Source organism: Pezoporus flaviventris, unplaced genomic scaffold, assembly GCF_033815535.1.
Source record: "Pezoporus flaviventris isolate CSIRO_AGI_PZ_B2104156 unplaced genomic scaffold, CSIRO_AGI_Pfla_v1 ptg000036l, whole genome shotgun sequence".
Lineage (NCBI taxonomy): Eukaryota > Metazoa > Chordata > Aves > Psittaciformes > Psittacidae > Pezoporus > Pezoporus flaviventris.
Window position 1 is genome coordinate 9515385 of NW_026892584.1, and position 15263 is coordinate 9530647.

Here is a 15263-nt window from a genome sequence, read left to right on the forward strand (position 1 = left end):
TTCTGTAGAGGAAGAAAATATGCAATGAGTTTTATTCAGCATTAAGTCCACCAGCACAAAGATTACAGGAGATAGAAAGTGCATTAATAAAAGCTAGTCTTTACCAAAAAGAAAATATATTATTGATTCAAAATATCTTACACTTGAATGATGTAATAACTTATTCTGGGCACCTACTGATTAAGAGAAATACCAAGAGAATGGCTGCTTCATAAGGAAATTTAACTTCCCAGGGAAAGTCTGAGAATTTAGTAGAGATCACTGAGTCCAGCAGTCTTCCTTGCTTTCTGCATCAATGCCCTCAGCTGGAACTGCTTGCGAGACAGAAGACGTACATGCTGCAGAAAGAAAGAACAGGTGGCTATTGTGAAAGTTTTGATAAAATCTTAATTACATTGCAATACAATTTATTATTTTTTTGACACGTTCCATGACCCAAACAGGATGTTTGGTTTTTTTTTGGAAACATTAAATGTATTAGTCTACTAAATGGCATCTTCTTGGCTTAAAATGACTTGCAGAGGGCTACCAAATACAATCACTACAGTATATTTTTTTGTGATTTTTATTATTAACTCTGCACATAATCTTATCAAAGAGTAGAAATACGTTCTCGAGGTGAAAACAGAGTAATGCACACCTCACAGTGCAGAGCACAGTTCTTTTAACAGTAGATAAACAGAACTACAGAAGGAAATAACATTTCTCTATGCAGTCCATTGTACACTGGATGTTAAAAGCAAAGCTTAAGTGTTAACTTGGGAGAACCTCAGCTGCTAGAAGGAAGGAAGGACTGGTAACTCTTGTTATCCAATGGCCCCAGTACGGATCATTAACACTGCTGCACACTCATCTTTGCAGATCCAATGGCAACATTAATTACTGAGATACATGTTTTCTGTAGTTTTATTCCACATTAAAAAGTGGGTTTAATATTTTCAAAATTACAGATCTGTTATTATTTCATGAGCTATCATGATGTACATAAGTTCAAAATAAACGAAGGTTATTAGATCAGACACGGTATGAAAACTTTCAGCATTAAGGACAGCAAAGAAAGGGAACAAAATGTCTAAGAAGGTCCCTACTAGAGACACAAAACTAGCTGGCTTTTCCCCCCACTATGATTCTAACACTCCACTGGCTTCCTCAGCAGAGGCAACCACAGACTTCAAGTGAAAAGCTGTCTGAATGCTCCCATCACTCTTAAAGTTGTTTTCTCCAGAATTAGCATGCCCACCAAATAGAAAGCTTATGTTGACACTTGCACCTGTCTAATGAGAAATCACTTTGTATCTATAATGCTTCTACAATTGGTCCTTTATCATAATTCTGAAATACCTCTTTAAAACTTTTTCAACAGAAAAGTGTTTGTTTTTACTCTTTCGTGAAGAAATTACTAACATTAATAAGCTGAACAAAAGAGTTCAAAGTATTTAAAGGCATTTAAACAGCACATCTTAAAAATCACCCCAAGAAAGCGTACCTTTAAAAAGACATCTAGATCTATCACTCCACGTCTCAATGCTTCACCAAGATAGAAGATGGTATCTTCAATTGCATTTTCTTCTGCATATAAGTTCAGGATCTGCTTGTAAAGTGGTGCTGTAGGAATAATAACTTCATCTATATCATTATTTTCTGATTGATTTTCCATCTTCTCTAAGGCAGAACTGAGCTCCTCATCCTTCTTCTTGAGAAGTTCAATGTTCTTGTCAACTTCAGCCTAAAAATAATTAAGACATTTGTTTATTTCTTAGGTCTTAAGAGCTGAATGTCTTCTTGTGATAGAGCTGTCAAGATGAAAGATTTTTAGACGTGCTGGTTGATTCTTTACTTTTTTACTCATCTCTATTATGACCTTTTGCAAAAGAAAGAGCTACCAATCTACAGATTTTGGATTCGTTTTTTAAAAGGCTTTTTTAGTTAATGTCAAACCACTATCAATTTGTCACTGTAAAGAAGGCTGGCTAACAGTTTTTATGTATTCTGAATATGCCATATATAAGGAAAAATAACCATTCAAACTAGCTAACAGTAATAAAAGCAAAAAAAAGCATTTCCTCTGGAAATATGCCTTTTGGAGTAACTTCATATACAAGTTGTTTGACTATGGACCAAGCAAACTGTGCAGACAGGAAACAAAATATGCTGGCCTTACACACTAATGGTAACTATAATGTAACTGCATCTGTATGAGATGTACTTCCTTTTGCTACTTTTGAATTTGCCTCTCAGTATTTTTGAGGTCCCAACAGTTAACACACTGGAAGAAACTGTACAGCACTGTTTTTTTCTCATGACATTCAGACTATTATCATATTCCACTCTCTGTCCTCACCGTCTTTTTTCCAGACTGAAATCCTAGCTTATTTACCCGACAACTTATATGGAAGCTGTCTGATATGCTGGATCATGCTTCTTGCCTTTGCATCAAACATCTGCAGTTCTATTATGTCCTTTCTTTCCAAGATAGGAAAGACTAGAATTACACACTATATTTAAAGTGGCACATTACAGATTTATATGATGGTAATAATGGTAACCCCTGCTCTCTAGTTCTGATTAATAATTTCTTATTTTTTTTTAAATCTTACCCAAGCACTGAGCTGGTTTCAGAAACTGATCACCAATCCCAAAAATCTTACTCCTGGGCAGTCATGCAAGGAGCAGATGGACTAAGCAGATGTCAGGCCTTAAGGAAAAACTGCAGGAATTTCTGGGCATGCAGAGTAGGAGAGGCTTTTGTCTGAAAAAGGCTGCAAGTTATACAAGGAGGCTGTGGCTAAAATCAGCATCTCTGCATTAAGACACTGAAATGTTCTGCAGTGCTGCTGTTACACACTATTATCCAGAAATTATGAAATAATCTCACACCACTGACATCTTTCACACAGAGAGTGGGGAAAAAAATAATACTGCTCCTTTACCACTGAACAATGATGTTTGTAAGATACATGCAGGAAAATGCATCTTACAGTCACTGCTATTTCTGGCATGCACCTCAATTGGGAAAGAGAATATATATTTCAAAAGCAATACACTGGAAGTTTTGATATTTCTATCATGTTTAATAATGAATTATTAAATTCATTAGTGAGCCTCTGCTCACTACTACGAATGCTCAAGGTACAGAGAGACCGGTGTTTCATCTCAGCTTACCACCTCTTGATCCAGGCGAGTTACCATCTCTTCCAGTTTCTGGTGTCCTTTCTTCAGGTCTTCCTCTGTCCGTTTCAAGGCATTGAGTTCAGCTTGTGCACGATCCATTTCTTCTTTCATCCGCCATCTCAGTTTATCACTGACTGCTGAAATAAGGGAAGCGCGGATGGTATCCTCACTGATAGTTCCGTCTCTACTGGGTCCTGCACAAGAAAATCCACAAGCAGAAAATTATCTCTGTTCTTCCGTATCTATTTCAGCAATACTTTTCAGAAGCTGCATGTACTTTGGCAATACAAGACAGCAAAATAACAGTAAAATAAACTATTTTCCATACTAATTTCCAGAAGCAGTGAAGAGACCACAGCAAGATAAAACACATTATGATGTTCACAAGTAAATTTTAGTGTATTCATTCACTTTATGAATACAGAAAATATACAGTATTCATTCACTTTACTATTCCCATATCCACAATCTTTTAATTTAAACATGGGCTGGCCATTTCCCCCAAAGTCTACAAATGTTAGTCCAAGTCCTTTTAAAAATGACTAAGTTCTGGTAAACTCTGCAGGAATATATTCAACCACAATTAATGTAATGACTGGCTTGAGACAGTCAATTTGCCTATAGGCACTCTATCTTGAGGCTTGCCAAGTGACTACTTTGCTGTGGTTGTTTTTACAATTATTATCTATCAGTCATCCTAGCGCAGGTATGGGAGGCCAGTAAAACAATCAGCATTAATACAGCACATCTGTTATTGAGGCAATCTTACTTTAAAAAGTAACATTTATTAAAAGATTATAAAGCAGAGAGAAATTATAATCAACTGCATTGGCACATGGTTTATAGACATGTTCTAGCAGACCAAAAATAGATCTAACAGTTACAACTGAGGCTACAACCTTTTTTGATTGAGTGCTAAGTACAACTTGTAATTTCAGTTTATTAAATCACATTTTGATGCAGCAATACTAGAAAATATAATAGTCCCTTTCCCTCTGAAGCACTAGACTTTCACATTTACGCCTGAATATTACTATTGCTTTTGCAAATCAGCTTTTCAATGAGATTACCAGGAAACTCTGATTGCTTCAGAGAATGTGAAGTGGCTACTGGTTGCAGAACTCTATCTGAATTTATCACAAACCACTTAAACCACTTTTCCACAGGAAAAACTGGAATGTCAGAGTTTCCTCATGCTTGTGCCTCATGCCTTTTAGACCAGTGAAATTTCAATTGTAACAACTACTAAGAAAGGAAGAATTGTATCAAGTTTTGTGCCTAAGCATTCCACCTTTTTTGGATGAAACAAGGAGATCTCAAGCTCTGTAACTGAAAAGAAAATTTGCAAAAATTTGCTGAAATACACCAGAGTATCTTTTTATCCTGAGACAGTTATCAAAACCCTGAAGCTGTTACAGTATAACATACACTACAATACCTACTAGCCTAGATCTCAAAAAATTACAAACTAAAAACACATCATCAAGCCTCCCATGATTGTTACCTGGCTAAAGACAAAACCATTAGCATATCTTTTGGGTTTCTTCCTAAAGGATCAGAAAAATGTCTCAAGTCAACTGAAATCCAATCAACCTCTTCACTGTTCTTAGTAATCACAGGCCCCCAGAAGAAGCAAAAGCAAACAAGTAATTCAAACAATACATAAATTTTGTCATTAAATACAATAGTTCAGAGACTGTATTTTTAGAGTAAATTAAAAGTGCATTTTTTAGAGTAAATTAAACTAACATGAATAGTGCTAAATATAATTTTCAATATGTTATTGGCAGTGCTCAGTAACTAAAATTTGATTAACTAAGAATAAGATTCAATAATTTTACTACAATTGTGCAGGAAGAGGGCTATTCAGTGAAATTTCAGCATTACAGTGTTACTGGTGTAGTATCTTCCTGATAATTAGCAACAATTCAGGACAAAGTTTAAAAATCTAAACACTGCCTTTAGAAACTAGCATCTCAATGGAAAATTAACACTTTTCTGTTAGGGTAACATCATAATTATAAAAATAAATAAATAAATAACTACTTGGGGTGTCTGTTGTTATCCTTACACTAACAAATGCAAACTGCTGTTGAGAGGACTGCACACCTGAGAATTCTTAAAAGACCCAGTGGATTTTTTTTTTTATACTTCTGCTGCTAACAGAACAAGACAGCACAAATTCACCTTTCTTCCCTATGACTTTTATTCTATTCCTGACCACAAAACCTACAGCAAACCAGATATGTGGAAAAATAAAGCTATGCAAACGACATGAAAGAAACTATGGGAAGATGCACATCACACTACTAATCTGGCAAATTCTTCTAAAATTAAGAAAGCATCACAGTTTGATAATTACTAATATATGAGCACTTTCCTTACATACAGACTGCACCCGAATTTTTTTCTTTTTTTTTTTTTAGATTACAAAGCTAATTACTATTGGAAAAAAGAGATTCGATTATTAATCAACTGCTGCAAATATTGCCTTATGAAAATATAAATATCCCAACATCTAATCTGATTTACAGCTCTGTCTTAAGCAATTCACCCTGTTACCAGCCAATAAAATCATTTTCAATATTTGGTTACCTAACCAGCAGAATCAGCAACATAAGTTGTCAAATGGCACCACACACACAAACCCAGGAATTCATCACTTCTGCTTCATATGGAAAGGGGAAAAGAACAGTACTTTCCATACTGAGAATTAAAATTTGAACCAGGTCAGTCAAACTACCTGGGACAAAGAGTTTATTCACTGTTTAGGAATTATTCACTGTTTATTCATTCTTTAAGGCAGACAAATGTAAATACAGAGGTACCAAAGCAAAACAAAAAGGTCCAGTTTCACTCTAAAATTAGCACAATTTCAGTTATTATTTACTTTACACAATGAATTACTCTCTAATACAAAGTCAGAACCACCCATCAGTTCTACTTTTTCCCCTCCAAAATCAGCATAATTTCAGTTACTATTTACTTTATGTAATTAATTATTTTCTAACACAAAGTCAGAACCGGCCACCAGTTCTACTTTTTTCCCCTCTTCCTGATATCCCTCATGCTGGGAGATTTTATACAAGGCTCACTTTAACAGTAAAGCAGGACACAGAACAAAGAAAAAATAAAATCACAATGCACCTAATACATTGAAAGTTCACACAGAAATAACAGATAGGAAAGAGGTCTTTGAACATATAAAGGATCATTTTAATACAGCTCAATTAGATTTTATGTATCTTCTTAAAGAGCATGAACCCTTAGCATTTCCTGTCACTTCTATAATTAGCCCAGCTTGGGGAAAATTTTATGGCACAGCCATTAAACCCACAGAGCACTGAAATCCTTAGCATTTACCAGGTGGAGTCCAGTTTCAGAAGTGACCTTACAGAATCATCAAACTGCTACCTGCACCAGAAAGGTAATTAATGGCAGATGGCTGAACAAAATCTTGAAGGACTTTTTGAAAAAAACAGCTATTACTAAAACCTTCGCTACTCTGAATGAGTATGAATGAAGAACCTATGGATGCATTTTTAAATTATGGTGCAAGAGACTGCAAATGATAGATACTCCGAACAAGGTCACAAAAGAGTCTACGTCCTTACTGTAACTGCTCCAAAAGGACTATCATCCGATTGGAAAGTTATTGCACTAACTTTCTACTTAACTATATCATTTAGACCTTTATCACTGGTTCCCAATATGCTACACATACACTAAAATTTAGGTGCTGAGTGGAAACCAAGCTAATATATTTTGCCAGCAAAGGGCCATAGGGCAGCAGACTAGGAAAAGACACATGTTAATACTCTAGATCTTGCTGATGAAGGGAAGAAAGAAAGAAGTGACAAGAAAAGATCATTAAGAAGCAACACTGAAGAGGCTGGAGAGGAAACTCAGTAAAAATGAAGCTCATTCCAAAGGCACTGGAAACCTCTGCTTTAGACAGCTATGACTTCTGGAGTAAGGAAAGTATAAATAAAGAGTAAAAAAAGTGAGTCCAGTAGATGATTAAATGAGGACAAAAGCATTTTTATAAACCATGACCATGAACAGAGCAATGCGGACAATCAGAAGTCACCTACAGTTAAAGGGGAGAATAAAATACTTAAGGTAGTTACATGCAGTATTCTTCAAAATATTCATAGAGCACACACAATGCATTGTACAAACCCAGGAGCTTATCATTTTCCTAAATTAATAAAATATAAGGTGAAGAACATAAATTGTATTTTATTCTTCTTTTGAGTAACTTCTAGAATTGAATATAAATATTTTGGAAGGCCAGATTAAGAACAATACATTCTTTTCCCCATTTTCTTTCTTTACATATCAGTTATAGAGAGATGCTTCACTTCAGAGAAATTCTTTTAAAGCTACTCACCAACAGTAGTCACAGGAGGCTGAGAAGGGTAGTACGGAACACTAGTAGTTGCTGGAAATGGAACACCACCAGCAAAAGGATAGTTTGGGTAGCTGTTTTGACAAAGACAGATATGCTAGTGTTATGTAATTATTTGTAAAATATCACCAGAAAGTTTAAATTGCAGGCCAAGTTATACTACTTCTCTTTTCCTGTTCATATTAACATCTTCCACAATTTATATTTGCGGCATGATTTCAGAAGATAAATCACTTTATCTGAAATCCTATCTAGTTACTGTCTGGTCTTGCCATGCAATTTATAACTTTCCATATGAAAACACAAATGTATCCAAAAGAAATTATTCTAGTTAAAAACTCACAAACAGCAATTGCCATTTAATACCTTTAATATGAGAACAGTTAACAAGATGATTGCTGAACTGCTTTATGTAAACCTAAAACTGTTGAGCAGTTGCAAGATGAAAATCCTCCAGAAATTCTCAGCCCTGCTCTGAAGGATGAAGGAAACAGAAGTATTCAACGGTTCACTAAAACAATTGTGAGATAACATATAATGAGACAGGCTACGTTACCTTTCTAAAACACATTTCTTATCAGCTGAAACAAGGACTCAATTTAACCAGTAACAGACTAACAAACATCTGTATACAGCAAAGTATTAACCACAGCTGTAAGTAAACCAAATGGTCCAAGAAAACATGGGAAATACAAAATAAGTATATTCTGTGCCTCTCCAGATAACTGCAAATTTTATAGTTCTTAAGACTTTTTCTGTTTATTACTAAATTATCTAATTTTTGAAATAGGTCTAGTACTCATTTTTGTTCAAACATTAAGATCACTTTAAACAAATGTATTTAGGAGGAAGTAGCTTACCATAAAAAGTTATCAAAACCCCATTTTAATTTCTTTAAAACATAACACCCCACTTTCCTAATACTTACAGGGGTTTATTTTCTTTTTTAATCAAAATGTTATTTATTACAGCAACCCCTCATATGCTCCTAACATAAAATCAGGACATTAGGACATTAATAACAAGAATAATTATTTATGGTGTAAAAAAAATGTAGGTACACACTAGGAGGCAGTAATCAGCATCTTAGTGCTTCTTAACACAGAACTGCTAGTCTTCTGGAAAAGCTTTATTCCAAACTCCTATAAAATTTATTTAATTAAAAAAGTCTTGCTTTGTATTAATAAAAAGCTTTTAAAATAGTTTTGTTCCCTGCAAATTCTCTTGGAGTGCTCTGAGTTAAATCCACATTTATGCTGGAGTGAAGGTTTGTGTTAATCCAGCAATTGTTTTGTTCAATGTTTGGACTTGCTGATTACGCCAAACGACACTAACAATGCTAATAAGTCACCCAAACTGTAGGAGCACATTTCTTTCTATATCATGTAAACATATCAACCTTACAAAACCTAATCTGATACAGCAGGGAAACAAGATAACATGTGGGAATTAGGTAATAACTTTCAAAATATATTCTCAAGTATAATACATACTTTATATATTATTTATATATATATTCAAAATGATCTTATCAAGTATATTGTATCTGAGCAAGCAGCACTAAGAAAGCTAAATCTTTCTCAAGCTTTCTTCTGGCTATTAACAAGAATTCAGTCCTCACTTAAAAAAAAACCCACCTGCTAATGCAATAATTATACAAGAAATACACCATAACCAAAATGAAACTAATACTAGATACTATCCAGTGAAACTGTGTATCATGTAAATGATGATGGTATCACGGGCTCTCACCTTGGGTTTGGAGTGCTTCCTGCTGGATAGGGAGATATTCCACCTGGAATGCCTGGTACATACGAAGCTAAATAAAATAATGATTTTTCATATTTTTACTTTTCAGGAGTTTAGTAATATAAGGCCACATATATATTAATCCGCAGTAAGATCCTTCTCAAAATGTTACTGAACAGTAAATACAGTATAACACAATGAAACAAGAAGTTTCAGAGAGAAGTCATGCTATGGCCAAATCCCCTCAAGAATGCTTACCCTGCATCCTCTAACACCATCACTTCTCCCAACACTCCCAGACATTTCCCATGCTGCTGTCATGCAGCTTGGCAAGAAGGATACATGCAGATGTTTGCTGTTTGCTACCTCTGTGCCAACTGCCCAAGTGGCTGTTTCCCCCCACATAACAGCTAAACTGCAGAGGACCTAGCCTCCACGTATTGACCAGTTAGAATTTCCTTTCTGTAGCCAAGCACATTTTCACAAAATGCAGACAAATTTTGCATGTCTAAAGATTCTACCTCCACCTATCAACTGTGGTTAAAATATTTTCAAAAGTATTTTGATTCAAGAGAGAATATGAGAACTGTAATTTAAGTAATTTACACATTCCTTAGATCAACTAGCTAGAACACCTTTCACTGTGTATTTTTTTTCCTAATTGTTACTTTATACTAACCACTGCATGGATGAAAATGGATATTGATTTAAAAATGCGTAACAAATAGTTGAACCAGTAAAGTAAAATGTGGATATACAAGAAAGAGTATCTGCAGCTGGGGAATTCAGAAAAAAAAGAAAGCATGTTATTAAAGATGACACACCTGAACAGCTGTCTCCATTTCTAACATGTACAGCTGAAAAACAAAGTAACCTTTCAAATGTAGCCATTGTTCTCTACTCATTCAATGACGTGTGTCATTTCTGTACCTTCAGAGTAGTTAGACTTCGCGACAGTTGACCAGCTGTTTAACAATCCAACCATGAGCTTACCCAGTCATTTCTGCTATTTAGAAGTAATGCTTCTAAAACAATTAACAGAACATACACATATCTAAGACCTTAGCAATTTTAAGTTTCTTCTTGGAAATCTTACTAATTCTATTATAAAAATTATGTCTTGAATATATTTATTCCATATTTCTAGTAATTTTAGGAATATTGTATCAAATAGCTTTTCTTAAGAGCCAAGCTATTTTTTTATCCTTGAATACCTCAAATGATTCAATTTTTTAACCTGAGCTTCATTTCTTCTTAAACACTGCATCTAGAACTTTAAAACACAAACAAACCTAAATGTCTGTAAAATAAGGAAAAACTGACTGCACTAGTAAATCAAAGTAGCCATTAACAATTTGAAAATCCTGAAACATTTCCACTAGAATTACTACAGCTATGCTACCACAGAGTGCTTACAAGAATAATCAAGCCTGTTTCCACTGATGGTCCTTCCTTGAAGCACAACAGGTCACTGTCTCTACTAAATCCATACTTGTACTGACACCCTCTCGTCTTGGAAAATCACAACAGCAGAACCATCTAGTGCTCCTATACTTAAGCTAGTTCTGGACAAACTAAATAGTCCTAAACACCTTCAGCCAACTATGCCTAATGGTCCCGTTTATGTTTATTGCCCTTTTGTTCACATGTTAAGAACCTAAGACGTTGTTAAAAATGCTTTCTGCTGGAAAAAGACTTGAGCTTTTCACATGTAACACTATGATGTGATAAAAGCCATATTTCAACAGAAAACAGACACAGACTTAACAATACAGCAAAAATATATAATCTTAAATACAGCTACTCTAGTATTAAATTCTGGTAGAACTGTCATAATATCATTAAACAATCTGCAGTTAATCTGCTCCCCCTTCCCTCCTGCCTCAGTCTTTGGCTTGAGTAGGTCTACTCTACTGGTACGTTTTTCCACCAAGGCAGAGTCTCAGAAGATTTTCAAGGATTTTCTGTTTCTCACTTCCTCTTTTCCCCTACCCACCTACCCTCAGTCTTTAAAATAAGATGTCTCCAGAAATTTAAATAAGTATAGGATTTTAAAAGTCTTGAGAATTTTTGCAAGAAAGTGAGACTGGGTACTGTGTCAGAGTACCACATCGACAGAAAACAATATAAAAACCATGATGCAGTTTTTATTTCTATATTCAGCCAGCAATTATTAAAAAAACAAACACCAAACAAAAACCAGGAGTGTGAGCATGAGAAACAGAAGCAGTGTGATTCTACTTACGAAATCAAGGGTTGAAGGAAACTTAGCATTAAGAGAATAAAAAAACCCAAAACAAAACATAGAGATGGTTATCTGAATAATTTTTTTAATTATACCGCAATGGTAATGCTTACTGGTTATTTTAAGGGTCGGGGGGGGGGGGGGGGGGGGGGGGGGCGTTTGTGGGGATTTTGGCTGGTTTGTTATTTTTTTTGTTTTAAAAACAAAATTTTTTTCTCTTTCAAAAGCCAAAAAACTACACACATTCTTCCAACATGGTTCAAACAGGGCAAGTACAGCACAGGTGACTTCATTAGCCAGTAATACAGAAGGTCATTCTAGAGTAGAATACATAATTTGTTGACACACTTTGCAGAGCAAATGTCACTTTGGAATACGAGTATTTGTAGAAATTAGTAGTCACAACCACTTACTATTTGGTGGGCCTGTTGCCTGGTATGGTGGGTAGCTTGATGAAGCCGTAGGCCGAGAAAAGACTGGAGGTTCCTCACCAAACACAACAATCATGACCTGAATCAGTTCTAGCAAGTCTGACTGGGGCTGTGAAAGTAAGCAAATCACAAAGTGTTGATTTCGCTGACAAGGAGTTTAATAACAAAATGTTATCATTCTATCAGCTCTCAAAACCATCCGTTTGTGTGGTTTGGTGTTTGTTCATTTTTCTTTATACATATGTATGTCTATGAGTATGAGCGTGTGTGTATATGTGCATTTATAACTTCTTTTCTGGATTCCTTTACTGATACCAAACCTAGCCAGCTGGTATTCAAAACTGCATAGCAAAGTACAGCTACAGTATTGTTTGCATTCAGAATAAACTGGGGAATACATTGCAATAAAGGACTGAAGACGACTGTGCAATGATGGATTAAAATTATTTTTTAAAAACTTAAATCCACTTTCCAACATGAAAGAGTACAGATCACTAAGTTTTCAGACATTTTGATTTCATACAGCATATAGCTTTTGCTTAGGTTCAGAATGACTCAACAGAAAAAATATTCTAACCCACTATGGAGTGGCACAAATCTCCTTTAAATATAGCTAAGCTGGGCTTCTCAGTTTATATTTAATACAGACATGATTTCATTTCAACAAAATAAGGACAAGCATCATGAAGGCATCACCGCATTAAATATCCTATTTCCAAATTTTCTTAGCTCTACAATCCACTTACTTATTTTTAGCAACCTCTCAAACTGAATGAATTCTGTATCACGTGTATCTTAGATGTTCCTCTTGCTTGTGCAAGACCTGCATCCTGCATCCTGATCTAGGCACTCATTTTCCACTATTACCACGCAAGTGCTGAACTACAGAATGCAACGTCCTGAACTTTAGGACATTACAAATAATAAGCAGCTGTTTTCATTAAGAAAAAAACCAAACAGTTTTAAGACCTTAAATGAGGATTACAGGTTTTGCTAAAAATGACACAACAATCTAAAGGCACTCAGAACTGAGCAATTTGAGAATTTCAAGTTCCCTATACTTACATATTTCCACTCATGCAGATAAGGAAGGTATATCTTTCCATTTGCATCAACATGCTTCCCAGTTTTTATTGTCATAGAGCTAGTGGGTTTAACAAAACAAATTGGGGGGTTGAAAGGGTAGGTGTCAAGCAGCCACAGGCAAACTGGGATATTGTATGTGTTACCTAGAAAAGATATTTTGAAAGATTTTAAGTTACTCCAACACTTCAACTGTCCTCTTGTATCAGATTTATGAAAAACTCCTAAACCCAGTAATTTCAACTGCACAGAGTCAGAAGCTGAAGCTTAAATCTACCAGTAACATTCAATAAAGAGCTCACAATATGGCTATGAAGTCAACATTTTTCAAAACAATTTATCTTTGATTTACAATAATCATTTACCACTAATAAACCATCTCATTTGTTCTACAATGCAACATCACTAGACCCTAACGTGAACTGCTAATTGCAGCAATAAATGGTTTGCAACTCTCATTCAACTAGGAAGTTCAAAAAACGTGCAGTACTGAAAGAAATGTTGCAGAGCTGCACAAGATTGACAAAGCAATGCTCAACATTAAAATTTTATTCTGCAGCAAAAATAGGGAACAATTTCTTTAAAACATTATACTTTGGACAAGTAAAGGATTGTGAGAAAACAATGATCACTGAAGTAGTGAAGTTGAATCATGACAAATCTAAATAGTTTTTCATGTAATCTGGAAAAATAATGATAGTGATGATAATTATTAATGCATACCTCTGTAAGGCACAGGAATGGTTCCACTGAGGCTCATCAACTCCCTAGATGAACCATCATTAAAAACTGAAAGGGAACAAAATATTTTTAAAACAAACAACTTTTATGTCTGTTCAGTTTATACTCCATCTGTTAGCAGAAGTTTTCAGAAGTTTCACATATGCCGAACTCAGCTTGAAAGGCTCTGCTCTTGCACATTTATAGACAAGGAAATGACTGTCTGTAGTCTGATAACTTCTTATGAATAACATATTTCTGAGAAATGAGTGACTCATTATTGTTAAACTTCCTTCACTGCAAATAAAACTGTTTCCTCATTCAGAGAAGTAAAACATGTTGGAACCATACAAACTGCTGCAAAGATAACCTCAACTCAAATTTAATTTAGAAAATACCTGAGATTTTAGGTTACAAAGAATTCCTTATGCTTTCTCCAAACAAACAACTCAGCAAGAATACTGACAGTCTCTGGGCTATAGGCATCTATTATATAATCAGTAAAGGTAATTTAACCTAACAATAATACACTGAAGAAACAGAAATGTGTAGCACTTGACTTGCTGCCAAAGCTTTAATCTTAGTTGACAAACTGCACAGGAACCCTGACCTCAGTTTACTGAACTGCTGTATTCAGTTTTCCCATAATTTCAATCCAATACATTATTCTTGCCTGAATAAATCAACTTCTGGCAATACAGTTTTAAATTTCCTAATTTCACCTGAAAGTTTCTAGTCTTAGATTACTTAAATAAGGCTCTATATTTAATTATTAATATAAACTTGAAAACTATCTCAACAGCAATGTACCCAATTTCTTGTTGCTCATTTCATTGCTTCAAATAATACCGACTATTTGTAAATGGTCTGTGCTCAGCCTTTCCCAGGCAGCTTTGAAAGAGTGAGGTAACACAAATGGGCTTCTTGCTACAGGTCAAAGGGACATGGAATTCTGATCCGTATTGTACACACAAACTTGTGTACTGCACACTGTTCCAACCACAGTACTTTCACTATTATTTCTGATTCTCCAGTCAGCGTGACAACTGCTGGCTTGCAGCTATTCAAATTACTCAAGTTAAAACTATTCACCTGTCCATGTCCCTTTTCAGTACTTCTCAATCCAGATTTAGAATTTTGAAAGCAGAAGACAATAAAATCTCTGATGACATATTAGTAATATAAATGAGCTCCCAGGGGAATCCCACAGATGGTAGCTTAAAAAAGGTGATCAGGAGGATGACCTCAGCAGCTATGCTGGCTCACTGTATCTTATGAAACAATGCTCTCAGCCTCTGGAGCTGACCCTAGATATCATCTTAATTCAACGCACTCAAATTTACCCAAAGCTTTTAAAGTAGCCATCAAATAGTGACTGTCATCGTTAATGTACATTAAAAACCGCTTTGTGCCAATTTTCTATGTATTTGACATTGTTTTCTTCATAGTCTTA

General features: G+C 35.1%; 1 protein-coding gene across 1 annotated transcript in view; it reads right to left on the bottom strand.

Annotated features, from left to right (window-relative positions):
• TSG101 (tumor susceptibility 101) overlaps window positions 1–15263 on the bottom strand; it is an 18818-nt gene continuing 3555 nt past the window's right edge. Inside the window, exons 3-10 of the mRNA XM_061463038.1 lie at window positions 13814–13879; window positions 13073–13236; window positions 11990–12116; window positions 9335–9401; window positions 7565–7656; window positions 3163–3365; window positions 1487–1726; window positions 1–338 (exon numbers count right to left, since the gene is read on the bottom strand). Coding sequence (XP_061319022.1) covers window positions 249–338; window positions 1487–1726; window positions 3163–3365; window positions 7565–7656; window positions 9335–9401; window positions 11990–12116; window positions 13073–13236; window positions 13814–13879 — 1049 coding nt within the window. The 3' untranslated portion in view covers window positions 1–248. The remainder of the gene's footprint in view (window positions 339–1486; window positions 1727–3162; window positions 3366–7564; window positions 7657–9334; window positions 9402–11989; window positions 12117–13072; window positions 13237–13813; window positions 13880–15263) is intronic.